The 18,462-nt window shown below is 33.9% G+C and overlaps 2 protein-coding genes across 2 annotated transcripts; one reads left to right on the forward strand and one right to left on the reverse strand.

Moving 5' to 3' along the window:
• Positions 1 to 2,654: 2,654 nt before the first annotated feature.
• On the reverse strand, positions 2,655 to 4,942 carry Obp13 (odorant binding protein 13). The gene is made up of 5 exons (XM_018451809.1): positions 4,939 to 4,942; positions 3,384 to 3,461; positions 3,114 to 3,308; positions 2,850 to 2,914; positions 2,655 to 2,786 (listed from the first exon to the last, which is right to left on the reverse strand). The coding sequence occupies exons 1-5, from the start codon at positions 4,940 to 4,942 to the stop codon at positions 2,760 to 2,762; spliced, it is 369 nt and encodes a 122-aa protein (XP_018307311.1). The 3' UTR covers positions 2,655 to 2,759.
• Positions 4,943 to 6,463: 1,521 nt separating this feature from the next.
• dy (transmembrane protein dusky) lies at positions 6,464 to 16,088 on the forward strand. Its single transcript, XM_018451813.1, has 4 exons — positions 6,464 to 6,866; positions 10,734 to 10,855; positions 11,046 to 11,128; positions 13,702 to 16,088. The coding sequence occupies exons 3-4, from the start codon at positions 11,084 to 11,086 to the stop codon at positions 15,400 to 15,402; spliced, it is 1,746 nt and encodes a 581-aa protein (XP_018307315.1). The 5' UTR covers positions 6,464 to 6,866; positions 10,734 to 10,855; positions 11,046 to 11,083; the 3' UTR covers positions 15,403 to 16,088.
• The last annotated feature ends 2,374 nt before the right edge of the window (positions 16,089 to 18,462 follow it).

The raw sequence follows: 18,462 nt of genomic DNA on the forward strand, positions 1-18,462 counted from the left end.
CGCGCTTGCGCGCCGCATCGAGCCGCGTCAAGCTGCATCACCCCCGAGCGCACACATACGCACTTTCGCCCTTATCAACTTTTGCTCGAAGCACCCTGTTTCTTGCATGTGCGTCACGGATATACACAGATATGACGCAGATTTTTCCTACGTATGACGTTACAAAGGAAGCCGGTTTTTTAGCTTTATTTTTTTAATTATTTAGATGCTATTTTCTAAATCTGTTCCGGCTAACAGGTCACACATATGATTATAATCTATATTCTTTGACACATCCTACAGTTTGAATATTTTTGTACAGGCTCTAGCAAGGTAAGAAAATAATTTGTAATTGAGTTAGAAAAAATATTCTATTCTCTTTGATTTTGTATCTATAGTGACTTTGTAACCATTTTTAAACAACTATAATAATTTTTACATTCTTTTAATTAATTATATATGTTATATATGTATCATATCTTTTATATTTGTCAGTCGTTAATAATGTATGTATACAAAATTTAGCATATTATTAATTTTGTCTCATCATTATAAAGCCTAATAGGATAGGATGCATAATAAAGGAATATACTTGCAAATTGTTACGATGGAGTTTTAATATGTATATTAACCTCGATTATATTGACAATTGATTGAAGAGCATAAAGAATATTTACAACATATAAATCTGTATACAAATAGCAGCTTATATTTTGTATAGTAATTAAAATAGAATTAATAAGCTTTATGGATTTGTAACGTATTTCGAATTTATAAATAACAAATTAATTTTACAGGGATTTAAGTTTTATTATCCAAATATTTTAGATTGCGCGCAATGTATGTTATATAGAACAGAAATGTAGACGGAAAATATTTAAAGCTTTTAGATTAGAATTTACGATACAAGTGTCTGTTTTATTTTTTATTTTCGGCACAGCATCTTTCTGCAGTATCTTTCATCTGCGTGGAACAATCCGCACCTGCGGAATCTTTCTTGCTCTTTCCATTTTTGATTTGTTTGCAACAACCAGACATACAGCAACCGCCGGCTGCTTCTCTCGCTCTAATAAAAAGCATAGTAATAACATTTTAAATACTGATCTGAATTCTAAAAAATGTAGTAATAACAACAATAATTACTATATAAAATATGATAAAAAATATCAAAATAAACATTTAATAAGTATTTTTAATTTTAAGAATTTATAATAATAAATTAAATTATACATATGACAAAAAAGATGAATTTATGAATTCATTTAAAGTAGCCCATATGGCCGCCTTTTTAACCTTGTCGTCAAGCAGGACCATTGCGTTGGCAGATTACTTTCCTGCTGGGCAGCAGCTCTTTTGATCCGTGGTGGCATCGCTACAACATCCGCCATGTTCTTCTTTCGTGCCCGAGCAACATTTGGCACCACAACATCCTTCCTTTTTTTCTCTATGTATATATTCAGTCGAGTTATAATAATTATCGAATTATAAAAAATTTCTAGGAATGTTGCACTGCTTGTATGTACAATCATTATTATGGAGCCAGGCGACCATATAGGTTTAAAGATAACTTTTCTTATTTTTTAATTAATTAATTTTTATTTTTATTCTTTTTTTCCTTATTTTTATTATTGCAAGTTTTACTTTTTGCTGCAACATCCAGCGAAGTCTTTTTCCTTACTGACCACATCACTCTTTTTCGCGCCACTGCTCAAACATAATATATGATACATGACACATACATAATCTATATACACGTAAATGTATTTATGAATTTATAAATAAGTATATATGAAAACTTACTTGCACCGACAGGTTACTTGTCCAGTATATCCTTTTTGACTGGTAATTTTGCTGTAAAAATAACATCAACATTTTTCACATATACGTCCTTGTATATAGTAGCATTTTATACATATATGTATCCATAATATTACTTCAAGAAACAAAAACTTTATAGTATTATAAGAAAAAAACTACATTATGTGACGTAATAAAAAGATTACTTACGCACAATGATCACACATGATGAGTTTTTACTATCTTACGACATACGAACTTTAATCTTTTATCCTAAAAAAAATTCTGAGATTTTGACAAAATGTGTAACTTTGAAAATTTATATATAACGTGAATTACAAACAAATATTATGCGTTACCATGGTCTCGTTCATCTTTTTCTTTACTGCGGCATCTTTTTTTTATTAGAATGTTTTACAAATACAAAATGTGTCACGTTTATAATGTAGAAGTAATTTTTTAGTATATTGTTAATATATAGTTGATACATTTGTATGTATGTGTCATAGCTTTAATTTTTTTCAAATACTTGATATAATAATGGAAAATAAAGTATATGTAATCTTTACATAAAAATTATGTACATCAATTGATATTTAAGGAAGAATATAAAACACAAAGTCAAATTAATTTTTAATACAATACTTTTACGGATACTTACATATATATAAATATAATTAACATAATTATATTTGTATTTATATGTATGCATAAATATATATACATAAACATTTACATATACATATATATTATACCTATATGTATTTTATGTATATTTTAAATCATTTTTATATATTTTCTTCTAAAAGATTGCAAGTTAGAATTATCTTACATAAAATTTTTCAAACAAAGTAATGTAATTTAATAAAATAGCGCGTTTCTACATATACAATCACTTCATGCTGCTATCCCTCTATATTTTCCATAATGCAATGCTTTACATATCTAAACTCTTTATATATCTAAACTCAAAGCATTTATCTTTAAATAAATGATACGCTTTTTAAAATCTGCAAACAGAATTCTTGGGTGAGTATCTCATGATAATAATAAATTTACATTATAATACATACGTCAGGTTGCTCTTTAACATAACATGTAGCTATTTGAAAAGCTTTATCACAAGGATTCTCCGCTTCTAAAAATTAATTTTTCCATTAATTTATTAATATCAATTTTCATTTTTCAAATTTTTAATAATACCTATCGTGTCGTTACATTTTATATAAAAAGATAAGAAAATATAAAATACAAGTGTATATTTGAAAGATTGCAATAATTATACAGATTGACCTTGTTACACGACCAAGTAGCTAAATGTAAAGGAGAAGACTTACGAATTGATTTGCATCGATGAAGAATTTTTCTCGATGACGCTTGCATATTGGGCGGAAGATGGCGTAAGGCTTTCTCAACATCTATACTGCTATTCTCATTAAGAATACCGCTTTTTACCATAAAGCATTTCAAATAACATTTTAATTTAATATCATGTTGTTTAATGATACCGTCCTTTAGTTTCTTTAAAGATGCTAGATCAAAGAAGCCAATTAAGAAAAATAAATGTATCTTTTTCAATGTGAGAGCAATATAAAATATTTTCATACCCCAAGAAACCCTTGTTTGTTTGCGACACTCTCGTTTAATGTCCGCTCGTGTTCCAACATGCACACAAAATGAAACAACTTTTATATAAATATATTACATATATTAAAAATTTAAACATATCGAAATTGTAAACATAATTTTTATTATTACACATTAATTAATTACAAATTAAAATTAAAATAAATATGAATTTAACACTAAGTTACTGTATAATATGTTACATTTATGTTTTAATTTTAAAGTGCGCAGTAACTGTGTTTAATTTATACAATAAAATTATTTTACTATGAAACGTTTATTGAATTTTTGCGACATTAAAAAAAATTTTTAATACAAAATAATGTAGGAAAATGAAAAACATTAAGAAATGTTACTTACTAGCAGAAGTAATAAAATAACAAGTAGTATATTTGTAACGTTCATGTTTCTTCTCGTTATAAGTTAGTCAAAGAAACCAGTTACACAGCACTATGGTTAATGAAAGCATAATCGTAGAACGTATTCGAACGTGAATATTTTGTTGATATTTGATCTTTGATAACAGCATAGAATTTGCATTCAGTAGTATTATAAATGCCAAATATGAAATTGAATGAATACATAAATGTCACATTAATCAGTTTGTTATATGCAGTGTACAACACACAAATTCATATCAATGATTTTGTAGGACAAACTATAAAACGTTTTGAAAAACCTTAACATTTCTAGCAATTATTTAAATAACATTTTTTTAATTTAGTATGTTTATAACTGCGCGCAGAATTAATTATTTCGTACTTAGAAACGCATCTAAACTATTGTAGTAATATCACAATCCGTGAGTCGAATCCGAATCTTTAGCATTCCGTGCGAAAGTCCTAAGCCTTTAGACTTACCATAGATCGAGGTCTTAGTAATATTTTTCGCAATAATCAGTATATGTATGGAAAAAATGTCTTTATTTCAGGCGACGTAATATAAACAACAATCTCGCATTAAGATCTCTTTAATAAATGCCTATTGAATATCAAAATTTAATTGTTATATTACTACAGTAGTTTAGCTGTGTTTCTAAGTCTGAAAAAATTAATTCGGCGCGATTTAAATGATTACGAATATAGTATAATAATGTATATATACACATATAGTATATACATATTCACACGAAATTATCTAATCATTAAAGATCTGTTATGGATCTTTATTTCCTATTGGTTAAATAAAATTAATTTCTATATTTTTCTCTAAAATTATGATGCCTTTATTTCGATATATAACGTATATTAATAAAATTATTTTTATTATTATAACATATATTATATATTTTATTTATCGTTATTATTAATAATATCATTTTAATACTATTTTATATTATTTATCATTTTATATTTATGTATTCATATCGTTGTTAATTAATGTAATATGTCATACAATATATTAAATTTTTATTTTACGTATATATAAATCTGATTGTGAACTAAATCGGTTTATCATTATTACGAACGATTGGCCATATCAACGCGCTGCCAAATTATGTCTTTACTCTTGCTTAATACAGATATGATAATTTACTCATAGTTGCGTTTCTTAAACAAAATATTATTTTATATTATTTATTTATTTATTGTTAATGTCACGAATACATTTAATTTAAAAAATCATTAGTATAAACTATGTCGGCAAATATACTTTTTACGTAACCATCAATTGATAAATTATCGTCAATCGTTAAATGTTATTACTTTTAATATTTAAATGTATTCGAAATGCTGTGCCAGAGGCCACTATATATGAGATAGAATTTGCCTAATATCAGCATAGAGTTACTTTTTTTATTTATGTTTAACTGATTGAAAAAACTTACTTTTAGAGTTAAATTATTTTATAACTAGGTTCTTGACGCATTTTTATAATGAAATACATGCAATTTTATAATAAAGTTTGATTTGCAATATAATAAGAGAATCCGTCAATGAGATGAAACATTTAATTTCTTTAAGTTTTATTTTTTTGATTTTTCGATTAGATGACATTAAAATGGATTTTAAAAAAATGTAAACGTAATGAGTTAAAATTAGTTTAAATATGTAATAGTTTTATTTATATTATTTTAAACGTATTTGTCTGCATCAACTATTGAATCTATGATAGTTTTTGACGAAAGTACATTTTCTTATAATTATTCATGTAAAATCTGTGACTAATGCTACAGATTAAAGACACTTTATATATATATATATATATAACTGTGCTATGTTAATTATTGAATATAATTTATCTGTCTGATATATTTGAGATCTGTAAAGTGTTAAATAAGACATTAAATTGAATGATTAACAAGTGTAAGTCCATTTTTTTTAGAATGCGAAAGTTGTCGTAATAAATAATGGATTATAGGCATGTATAATTCGAGCTAGTAAATTTACATTATTTATTTAAATAAAAAATAAAAAATCTTCATTATATATATATTGTATAGCATTATATTGGCCAGAGTTATAATTTAATATCATAACTTTGGCAGTAACGTTGGTAGTTTGTTATTCATTCGCGTACATAATTTATAATGTTGCGTTCAACATGACGTGTATAAACGTGGGAGATTATAAAAAGAATGCAGCAATACCTCGTACTCGATAATTTTTTCATAAACGCTTTTCTAATCTAAAATAAGATATATGCGCTAGAGAACAAGCGCATAATACTAAAAAAACTAATGTAACGTTGTTAATGTTAGAGATTATCTATGTTTTCTAAATTGGAATCCTAATTATAGTCATCGAACTCCATTAAAGCTCATTGCGACATCAATTACCCTGTGCTTGATATCACATTTTTGCCCTAAGCGATAGGATATCATCGACACGAAGTACACGCAGGGTATGTACATTCTTTCTTGCTCCTTCTCACAGACACATATATCAGCGTCGTTCATCAAGTCACAGACTCACGGCGAGAACGAGGAGAGATATCCTCTGCTTCGCGCGAGGGACCTATATAACTGTACCGGCTGTCTGGGTCAGGGGGCGGGCCGCTACGTTTGTAGTATACTCCGTATATCGGACAGGTGTACCCTATTCCGACTCTTCGAGTTCTCGCGTGCACCTCCGAGACCGGCGATCGCACGCTGTCCCGTGCGCGTCTCTTTCTCTAGCTGTCGCGATCGGGCATCGCGGAGTATCGCATCATCACGAGGTGATCAGTCGTTCGCGCACGGAGCTTCCGAAGGCTCTTATAGAGTCCGTTCGAGAGAATATCGAAACTTTGCACTTTACTATACAGATACGCTTGTCAATCTCTCGTCTTTAATATTCGCGCTCGCGAACCATTGGAGCGTGCGAAATCGGGCGAATGTGCGCCGGGAACTAACGTTCAACAACAATTTAAAGATCGATGTAGCGATTCATTCAGTTCTTGGTTCGTCTGACACCCGAAGGAGAATCGAGCACGTTGGCAACTACTTGCATCCGGATTTGCTTGGGCTGTATCGGTTTAAAAAAGTAAGATATCATCGCGTCGTCAATATCAAGTTAGAAGATATTGTATATTCAGTCACTGTATTTACCAATCGTATTGCTATTCTTAAACTGTTCGATTCATTTTGCCTTGAACCGTTTAATATTTCAAAAAATCGGTAAAACAATATCTGTCAATCAGAAATTCGAGATTAATACATTAGACTATCAACATACGAAGGAATTTTTTTCGCGATGAAAAAAATGGCTAAAATATTACCTCTGTGAAAATACTATTATTTCGGACATGCATTTATTTTGCTAACTCTTGATCCTGATATAATGTGCAAAATACACCGCAAATTTAATTTCTAAATATTCTATTCTCTCTCTCTCTCTCTCTCTCTCTCTGCTGCTGCTCGCGTGAGCACGATGAAAACATCGTTATAGATAATTCGTGGCTATTAAACACGCTTCTTGAGTCCAACGGACGTATGTACGGCGATTAACGACCAGCTACGTTGCACAGGACGTAATCCAATTAGCGCTACGTCACTGATTAAGTTATTAGAGGCAAGTCGCACGTCATCGTTTCGCGTCTCGTTAATGCGTTAATAACGGCCGGGCGCAGGCTCATTGAGAGAAATTATACGTCGCGCTGTAGGAGATGCGGCACGATACGAAGTCAACCACGTGGTGACCGTTTCCACTCTAACGAACATGTTACGGCTGCGCAATATTGTCCAACGGACCTGCTCTATAATATCGGGGTAGAAATTCTTTTAAATATATCATTTCCCGCATCTATCGTTACAATTGCCCAAATACAAATGTAAATTGAGTAGAAGCGGTATTAATGTGTGGCACATGTGTATAAAACGAGGAGAAACATTGTTGCACAATCGACTGTTATTTTATCAATTAAAGTTGCACGGTAATTAAAAAGTGTGTAATTTCGTATACCATTGTGCAAACGATGGAACCAAACGAGGTGGAGCATATTAAAAGAAGTGAACCGTGAATTTTTTATGTACAATTATGTGTGCGTGGCGTTTGCCGAATAAGAAGAATAGATTCGTATTGACAGCAGTTGACAGAACGGCTTTAAAGTATATACTGTTATTTAAATTTCGAAATCACGTCAATTTGCAAAGTTTTGTTACTCTTATTAATAAATTTGTGTAAAATATTATATTCATAAATTGTGATTACACTTTTATGTTGAGATTTGTATCGGTCTAAATTTTTATTTATTTATTTATTAAACATTGATGCACGCGATTTCTTTTATTGTATCTCTTATGTATACGTGTTCTGCCTTTTGGGGTCGCATACAAATGTAACGAGAAGCGATCGAGTCGGACTACTTTTGTTACATTTGATTACCATACCACTGTATTGAAAAGTAATTAGTTTATAATAGATTTGTGTGTGTATTATTACATTGCCCGTTATTATTCTTGCGATCGGATATATCCGAGTACGATACTTCGGTTTAATTTATTAAGGAGATCGCTGGCGGTTTTCAACGCATGATTAAGTATCGTTAAATCTGAGAAATCATTGTCTGATTGATACACTGTCATTGTGTAGAATCTTTAGAGCGAGATGACTAGCGAAATGAGATCTAAAAAAGAAAATAAAAAAATATTAGATGAGTCTAAAACAAGAACTAACGCATAAATTAATCGATCAGTCTGTTTGACTTTTTTTCGCACGTTAGTGGATATTATTTACGACGCGACGTCTTTCTGGATGTCCGTTACGTGAAAGAGAAGATAATGAGAAAGGGGGACAAGGAAACAGAAAAGTGTCTAGGTTTCTTCTATATAGGTCGCTATTAGGTTGCTGATTATGCGAATGCCCGACTTCGGAATTACAATATCGACTGAACCGTTATACGTATTTGGCATCATGCCGTATCTTCGACATGTCCGATTCATGGTTAGTGCGAAACGGGAGACGGGTAAACAGCTGGCGGTGATTTTTATTCAACAAGCTACTCGTAAGAGAGAGAACAGGTGTTGTGATTTATTGTGACACGAATTGCGGAAGCAGAATAACATAATATATGATATGATCTAATAACTTTGTGGTTTTCGCGGCTGTCTCTCCAGACTACTTCCGATAGTTAGCATCTACGTGTAAAGGTAATTAATTATACATTTGAGACACCGTTGATTCTTGGATTGTAACGTTAAATATGTTTTATTTAAAAAATATCAAGACTATTGGAACGCGCAGATCGTCTTAACGAAGATTGTCTTCAACATTTTTATTTTTTCACGATAAAATTTATCGGAGAAGCGACTTGGAAAAAATTTCCAAGAAATCGGTCAAATTATCGTAACCGTTCGATTTTAGATGTTACGATCGTATATACAAAGTACTGGATTCGCAAACTGGACGAATAGCCGGCGACCGCGCCCGGCTAACCGGTTGGTCCTTTTGACTTGGACTCCACGTGTGAGCGCGTGCGGTCGAGCGTTGATCGGCGGGAGCCTACTTGCCTACATTCATAAAACATCAAGCATACCACTTGGACACCGACTGCACATTACCGCACAGTCGTCTTGCATATCGTCTCTGGCTTTTCTCTTTCATGCGCGCGCGAAAGCGGTCGTGCTGTTCATCATTATAGCATTAAAACCGGAACGGGTTTTTAAACTTTATAAATTTTTAATTTTTAAACATCAAAATGATCGAGACGCACTTAACATTAAAAATTAGAAAATTTAGATAGATATAATCAACGCAAGAAAAGAAAAGCTTCCTTTATTCTGTTAAATTTAAATGGTTTATAAAATTTACGAATTTAGATAAGGCAAATCAAGGTTTACATATCGATACATACATTATCGTATGTATATATTACACGTATTTATATATGATATTATATATGCCATGAAGAAGAACGTTGGATACGCGGAGGTATTTCTGCCGTATGTTCTTCGTAAGAGAGCATTAAAACGTTAGACATTCAAGTCGGCAGGACCATTAGACAAATTAGTACCTACTCGCGACATAAATTTACCTACCCGCAATTTACATGACTGGTTTCCTCGTTTGTGTCTCAATTTACGTCTGCAGATAAAAGCCTCGGCAAGTATTTTATTACACTTAAATAAAACAAGTTTTGGGGTTTTAATTAATTTCCTTTTTCGTTTATATGCACGTTTCCTGTTTTGCGTTAATTAGATGCTTTGTTCTCTGAAAGAAAGTCGCATCGAAATCCGGCTCTTTTATATATATGTGTGTGTGTATGTGTATGTATGCAGAGAAGCGATACCAAGTCAGTGGCATACTCCCATCTCTTTCTTTTCTTTTATTATAAAGGATATGTGCGGCAAAATTATTTTCTTGTGATTCGTTATCTCACGTATCGTAGTTTAAATCCAAAAGATGCAAAAGTCATTAAATGTCTGTGCTAAATAATTAATTAGCACATTGTGCAAACACATTTGTATACCATTTTGAGCTAAACAACTACATGTAAAACTTACATGTTGACATGTATTTCGTATTGTACTTTTGCAAATTTAGTGAAATTTTTGATTTGCATCGATAGATGCGATCGCGGTTTCACGCTTACAACAAAGTAACGGAGCGAAAACCCGGACATTCGAGAGGAATTTGGGACAGGTGGCTTTAGTGGTTGCGCGAGGCGAACATGTAGTTGCTTGATAATTGGCGATCAAACACGAGCGAAACGAGCGAAATGCGAGTTCGACAACAGGCTGTCCTGTAAATGTGTCTTTTACCGTGAGAAATTATAGCGGAAATGAATAGCGATTAACAGTCAACACATTTAACATGGTCGTTGTAAACCGTTTGCTCGGATAACAAACTTAAATTCAATATCTCTTTGAAAAGACTCTTATAATTATAAATTTCGTAAAACTCTAATTATAGGTCGTAGTTGTGTCGAGCAGCTGGTGAATACGCCGACGAAAAGATAGCCCGTGCGGTTACGATAATAGCCGTGAGAGAAACAGTCTCTCAATTTTCACGATCCTGTACGATTATCGTTACAGGTAAGTTATACATTTGACACAATTGTTTTGTTTTAAATGCTACTTTTCTATTTTATTTTAGAAATTAACTTTTCACTTTTAGTTTTATTAAAAAATTTTTGACGTAATACCGAATTATGCCATGATGTATATTTAATATAATGTATATGTTTAAATATTTATATATATAATGTAAACTATACTTTTTCAGTGATACCAGTAGTGTTCCACCGTGGACACCAACGCGGTATGCAGTTACGCATTTATATCATAGCCTGTCTCCTATTAAAGGGGGTAAGTGAACGGACACATTTTATATTCGTTATAATAAAATTATTTTAAATGAATGTCGATGACCGCGTTGCGAGATACAATAAGAATCACGCGTGGAAAATTAACGCGAAATTATCGATACGCACGTTGCGTATCGATTGTTGTAACGGCGTTCGAAGCGAAATGTCGATCGAACATTCTCATAGGCGAAAGAAAGACGAGGTTTAAATGAGGTTTACGGGTATTAGTTCTCTCGTCTGGTGCGAGACCATCGAGAAACGTGGTGGTCTCGCACGACGCGGTACGAGGGAGTTGAGGGGATCTCTCTTGTGCGGGGGATAGGATAGGTCGGTACGTGTCTACGTATAGGTAATTACTACATTATAACCCAGATATATCGTGGTGAGTACGCACGTGGCCAGGCAATGCCGTTACCCAGTGCTCTGACCCAGAGCTAAGGGCGACTCGCCCGGTCCGATGTCTCAAAATGGTGCGCGAAGCGGCGCTCCAATCCGGCTCGTCTACTGTCTACCGAGGACCCGAGTAACGTTTCATCGTGCGTCGGGCCGCTCTCTTACAAGGTGGTGCGCAAAAATCCCGCGCGCGGAACGACCGGTTTCTTCGTGTGAGCGCGCGCCTCGCGGTTTCTTTGGTGTACCCTTTTCATCCTGCATTCCTATGGCCCAACACGATTTTCGATGCATGTACGTACGCATCCTCTTTATTTTCCGCTCAACTTCTCGATCAGCGACTATCGGTTAAATTTATAAAAGAGTGTGGCGATAGAGCGGATCGGTGAATGAATCGCCGTTACGGTGCTAATGTTGGAATCATCCGGTCTATCCCCCCGCCGCGATTATCTCTATGAATTATGCTTGTATAATGGTTTAGCACCATTTCAACCTGTATTTCTTGTCGAAGTCTAATTAACTCTTTTTGTATATTTAACTGTTTTGCGTGTTCCTTTCTTCTTCCGCTTCTCACATGTGCTTTATGCAATAATAAACATGATAAATTTTCGAGCGCATAACGTGCAACGATCATATACGTTTACACATTTGCAATTTTTATTCTTCTCTCTAGAAAGCGACCAAACTGTTATGATCAAAGACGAAGCATTGAGTAGCGTGTCGACACTTGAACAAAACGTGTTTGATATAAATGGCACGATGCACGCCATTCATGATAAATTGCCAGTTGTCGCGTCTTCTTTAAGAACCGACGTCGTTGAGACCCGTCACGATGGTGCGAAACCCGCGCAAGTGACTTGGTAGGCCTTGGTCGAATTATGGGACGCGCACATTGAAAATCCATGACAGGACGAGTAAACAGACGGATGGTAGGGGCGAGAAGGAGAGCCACCGAACACATGTGCGCGGAACTGGCCGATTGACCCGTGGCTAAAGACACGGGTAGTCCGTTATGCCTTAAGGTCACGCGTGACGCAATCGACCACTATAACGTACAGTTCTATACACACGATTCAATGCTCCTATTCCGCGGGCTCCCTACCTCGCAACCCCCTGGCCCCCACCGTCTGTCAATCGAATCGTCGAACTCCACATTCGTTGAATACTCCGAACAGGTTTATCGCCGCCGGCGATTCGCCATCCTCCGTGCCGTGTTGCCCTCGGCTGCCGTGCCACCGGAAATAACTCTTTCGACGATCGCTCCATTTGTCCGATCGGATAATCGAACGATCGAGCCCATACCGCATTTCTCGGCACGGTGCAATTCTGTCGAGCTTGACACACTTAGGTTTCCCATTGAGCGCGTGAGAAACGAATACCGTTGTACATGGTTGTTTTTTCGATAAATGTATAAAAATTAGCTGAAACGCTGTTTCTATGTACATCAGAGCGGTCAATGCTAAAAATAAAATTTCCGGATGAGCTCTCGGTATGGTAATGTGGCCTCATTAGATATATTGAGTTGAGGGTGACATAATTAATGATTTGAAAAGAAATAAACATTTTCTATCGTGTAGCATCAAACATATATTTAATTTTGTAAGAATTGAACAAATTCTTATACCGTCAGTACCATCCATATATTACAAATTTGAAACTTTCATCATCTTTTATTTTTTCAAACTTAAAACTATTTTTTATAATATTTTTTTAAAGTCCAAAACGCAAGGCTTGCATCTACATGGAGAAAATTTTATATTTAAAACTACTATAATGTGGTAGAAGCAGCGGACCATCATGTAATTATAAGTTTAAATGCTATAGTCATTTTTTTTTAAATAATAAAACGTATTTTTTACACTTTTTCATAGTAAAAATTTTTTTACAAAATCAAAACTTGTTGGATAAAAGTTAGTATTGTAAAGATAATAAAAAATATAATATACCTAGCAAATTTTGTTTGCGCATAGTAAAAATTAACTCTTTCCATTGCTTAAGCACTGGTTTAACAAAAATTACTTCATTTATGATAAAATTAATATTATCATAGTAAAAGTTATGTCCGAACTTTGTTGTGAGGGTCTATCTGAAAATACAAGATATAGTAAAATATAATTTAAAATTGTATTAAAATAATATAAAATTTTCTCCGTGTACTATCAACAATCATTGATGTTTTTATAGCTGGCTCGAGCCGAAGAAGTCGAGGTTGTGGAGGCGATTCCGGGAGAAGATAATCGAAACGAGAATTCAGCACTGAATCATCAAGATAACGAGTTAATTAATTCCGATCAATTAGCGTTGGATTCCATAGCGGATAAGGATGCGGGAGGAAATCATTATAAATCGGGTGGTCTTCGAGGTCATCCTCTACTAGCGCCGGGTCGAGGTGCATTGAGTTTACCGCGTCCGCATCATAATGTCGCTTATCATGGTCCACCGCCGCCATTGCCGCCTTCTAAAGCGCAATCGGAAGCTATGGATAAGATCTATACCACTGGTGGCGGAGTTAGTACCGCGGTTGGCGTCGAACCTTGGCCAGCTCCAACGCCTGATATGCCGAAGATCGTGTCGCTGGACGTGAAATGTGAAAAGAGTCTGATGAAGGTTTATCTGGGTTTCGATAAGCCATTCTACGGCATAGTCTTTAGTAAAGGCCACTACAGCAATATTAATTGTGTTCACCTGCCTGCGGGACTTGGTCGCACGTCCGTCAATTTCGAAATCAGCATACATGCGTGCGGTACGGCCGGCAATACGGAGAATGGATTGTATGGTTATGGTGCTGAATCTGGATCTGGGACGTTTTTCGAAAACATCATAGTGGTGCAATACGATCCTCAAGTGCAAGAAGTCTGGGATCAGGCGCGTAAACTGCGCTGCACTTGGCATGATCTGTATGAGAAATCAGTCACCTTCCGTCCATTTCCTGTGGATATGCTGGATGTGGTTCGCGCGGATTTTGCTGGTGATAATGTCGGATGCTGGATGCAGATACAAGTTGGCAAGGGACCATGGGCTTCTGAGGTTTCGGGACTTGTCAAGATCGGCCAGACTATGACGATGGTACTCGCGATTAAGGATGACGATTCCAAGTTCGATATGCTCGTGAGAAATTGTATGGCTCACGATGGCAAACGTGCGCCAATACAACTGGTGGATCAGCGAGGCTGTATCACACGACCTAAATTGATGTCTAGATTCACAAAAATTAAGAATTTCGGCGCTTCGGCGTCAGTACTGTCGTACGCTCATTTCCAGGCGTTCAAGTTTCCAGACTCCATGGAGGTTCATTTCCAGTGTACTATACAGATATGCCGATACCAATGTCCGGAACAGTGTTCGGAATCGTTACCACTTTTGGAGAGTCAGGGTCTTCTAGAGAATCACCATCATCATTCTCCGACGAATGAACATCCTGACGTCGGATACGGTCTTCCGCCTCCGATTCCGCTGCCGTTAGAGGCCTATTTACAGGCAGCAGCTGGACGGCCCCGAGACGAAAGGAGAAGAAAATCCCGAGAGATAGTGCACAATCCACAAAAGGCCGTTGGTGTGAATCGAATTATTCGAGTTGTCTCGACCGGTGACCTGACCTTCTCCATCGATGAGAACAACAATAGCGAACTGAATGGACCAACGATGGTATTCCCGCAACGTCACGAAAACACAGCCAGCTCGACTATGATCTGCATGACCACTCCTGGATTTGCGATTACTCTCATCGTGCTACTCGCCGTTCTACTTTCCTCGTGTGTGTTGTCCGCTTACCTCTTTATGCGTCTCAGGCCCTTCTCGGCGAGGACCAGGAAATCCACGGCGTTTTCTAACGTTGAACAGAATGGCGCGACGAAGAAATCTTCGAGAACATGCTTCTACTCATAGAAATATTTATCCACGAGTCATCTCGAATTTTGGTGATCCCGATATCTCAATGTTGGAAGAGGAACCGTCGAATTTCATGGTCCTCTTCTTCAAAACCGGTTTACATGGTTTTCTGCGATATCGTTGAAACGTCGTTGGAGGTCAGTACTTCCGTAAAACGAATGCGATCGTGCAGAGAAAAAGAAATTAGCCTTGGCGAATACAACTTTGCCAAGACAAAAAATTAGCGGTAAACGGGTGGAAATCGTTTGTACTATTTTAAATACATATCTTTGGCCATTAACCGACAGTATTTTTTTGTATGTATATTTTTATGTGTATTCAGAATTTTGAGCGAGTCGTGCATATATAGTGGAACATTTTTTACCAGGAGGCCAGGAGGGGAATTTTATGTAGACTGGTCTTCGAAATTGCGAATCTTCAGGTTTCATAGAGGCTATCGAGTGTCGCAAGCACGACTCTATATAAAGGCTACGTTTTCTTAACGTGGTAGTACCAGCGGCATTATTTTACAATAAATTGTAGTGCTCGTATCGTTTTCATTTAATGCATATTATGGTCTCTATAGAGTTGTGCTTCGTCATAATGAAACTTAAGCTCAGGCCTTTATAGGCAAAAACATAGGCGATACGCCGAAGATTTAGTCAAAGATAATCAAACCTGTTTCTGCGTTTATTATTTATCAATCGACGTATTTATATTTTGTAATTTCTTTCTCTGTTTTTATCTCCTTTTTTGGTATTTGGGATTCTCTTAACAATAGTTGCTCAACATGCGACTAGGTAATAATAAAGTTGAAATTTCGCAAAAATAGTCTACAATATAGTGTTTAAGCAATGTTAACATGTTATTATTAATAATATTATTTATATTTATTATCTACTTACCTAAATTTTCTAAAGATAAGTAGAATCCTATAGAAAATTTTATATGAAGTAAACAAATAAAATAAAATTACAAAATGTGAAAGTATGATCATTCTATTACAATCAATAAATTAAAGGTAATAAAGATATTGATAAAAAAATGTATCATAAAAAATGTATAATATAAAATGAGAAATTTTCAATTATACACAAGTATAGTTAATTGTTGAAAGTTTACTTTGATAGCTTTTTTTTTAAGTTGCGAAAAATCTAAAGTGCCAAAATATTGTATTATGATATTATGTAAAACAGCAAATAATAAATTTACGTAGTCTGGTTATGAGATGAGGTTTGCTTTGTTTCATGTGTGCTGTATGAATGTTAAGCAACTCTCAAAAAGGTATGAATGATAATGTCATCATGATGTTAAGGTTTTATCATTTGTCGCACTATTGTTACTATGATCAATGTAGTATTGCTAAGAAAATTTGTTGAAAATGTGAAAAGCTAAAGAAAACGAGGCAATTCAATAAGTTATATGTAAAATCGTGTGTGCAGTCATTAGTTTATATTTACAGCGTGATCTACTTAGTGTATAAGGTATAGTAATACGCAAGGAGTTCAAAAGTTGTAAACCATTTAATTATTTTCACATATATAAATCTCTAGTTACTTTATTAATCAATAAAGGCAGTTGATATATTTTTGTATACAGAATAAATTATAATTGGGAATTAAAAAATCCTATATTCACAAGGTGCTGTAAATATATTTATTTATTACCATTATTATTTATTTATATTTATATATATTACATATATATAAAAACGTAATATTTTAACTAAATAGTCGTTTTATATCGCCTTACTTTTGTTCGAATGTTTTTCATTCGTTGTCAGGCGATGCCACGTTTTATCTAGTTCTCAGTGCTGATCGTACACATGTTACGCTTGTGAATTAAAGTTACTCAATCTAAGCGTATTATAAATTTTTACACGTGTATACATGTAAGAATAACTTAAGATCTAGTTTTAATATTATTTACTTGGCAACTCGCAAGTCCTTTGGACGAGTAAAGAAATGAAACTTTATCGCTCATCCATTATTCAAATTTATTAAAATCTGATCTCTTCACACACACACAGATAGTCTCGTTTCTTAGATGAAAGAAAAGAAATAAGATTTATATGATATAAATTATGATTTAAAATACGTCCATATCGTAAATATCTTTGGAAAAGGTCTTTGCGAGACATTTCGGTATGGACATTTCTAATGTGTTTACTTACGTATATCAGGTATAAAAAAAATTTAATATTATATAACAAAAGTTATATTTGTGGCAGTAACTTAATATACTACGATTTGCAACAGTTTATCTCTATACATGGAATATAAAAGAAAAAATTGTAAACTCAAAGTCTTGCACACGAATCCATAGGTTGTGGAAACTTTAGAAGATGAAGAAATGGAAATATATAATAGGAGTTGAATATTTATTTGCTTTATATCAGTTTCCCCAAAAAATTGTTAACATATTTCATACACATCCGAGATAAATATTGTTTTTAGCCTCCTTAGAGCAAATCATTAACAATCTCTACATGACGAGAATGTCGTGAAACCGAACACGACTCACAATCAGTATCCTAAGACTCATAAACAGTATAACAATACCTGTTAATAATCTAAATAGAATTTATTTAGATTATAGACGACGCTTTGTAACTCTTGGTGTATTTGTCGATAGAATTCTGAATTCATCGAAATCTTGAAAAGATAATTCAATGCGTCAGAGTAATCATAGCTGTGTATTATTTTTACTATTCATACGACAAAATACTTTAATCTATAAACTTTAATAAATATACTACTAATACAATAATTATGCACATTTCCGATATTAATTTCTTTAAATTACTTTTTTTACGATATACCCAGTTTTATTATTAATCAGAGTATTAAAATTTTCACAAAAATCTTTCACGATCTGTTTATCAATGATTTTTATTCTAAAAATTATTCTAATAATTTTTCATCATTGTAGGTTTATTTTAAATTTTAGATTAAATTTTAGATAGTTTTTAATAAATGCACTCCTCTCTACAGCACATCTGTTTGCAGTTTCTTAATATATATATGTATTATAATCTGTATTGTATTTTCCATAGAGCAAAATATTTTTCAATATTTA

The sequence above is a fragment of the Mycetomoellerius zeteki genome, unplaced genomic scaffold (assembly GCF_001594055.1).
Source record: "Mycetomoellerius zeteki isolate Tzet28-1 unplaced genomic scaffold, Tzet1.0 scaffold323, whole genome shotgun sequence".
Lineage (NCBI taxonomy): Eukaryota > Metazoa > Arthropoda > Insecta > Hymenoptera > Formicidae > Mycetomoellerius > Mycetomoellerius zeteki.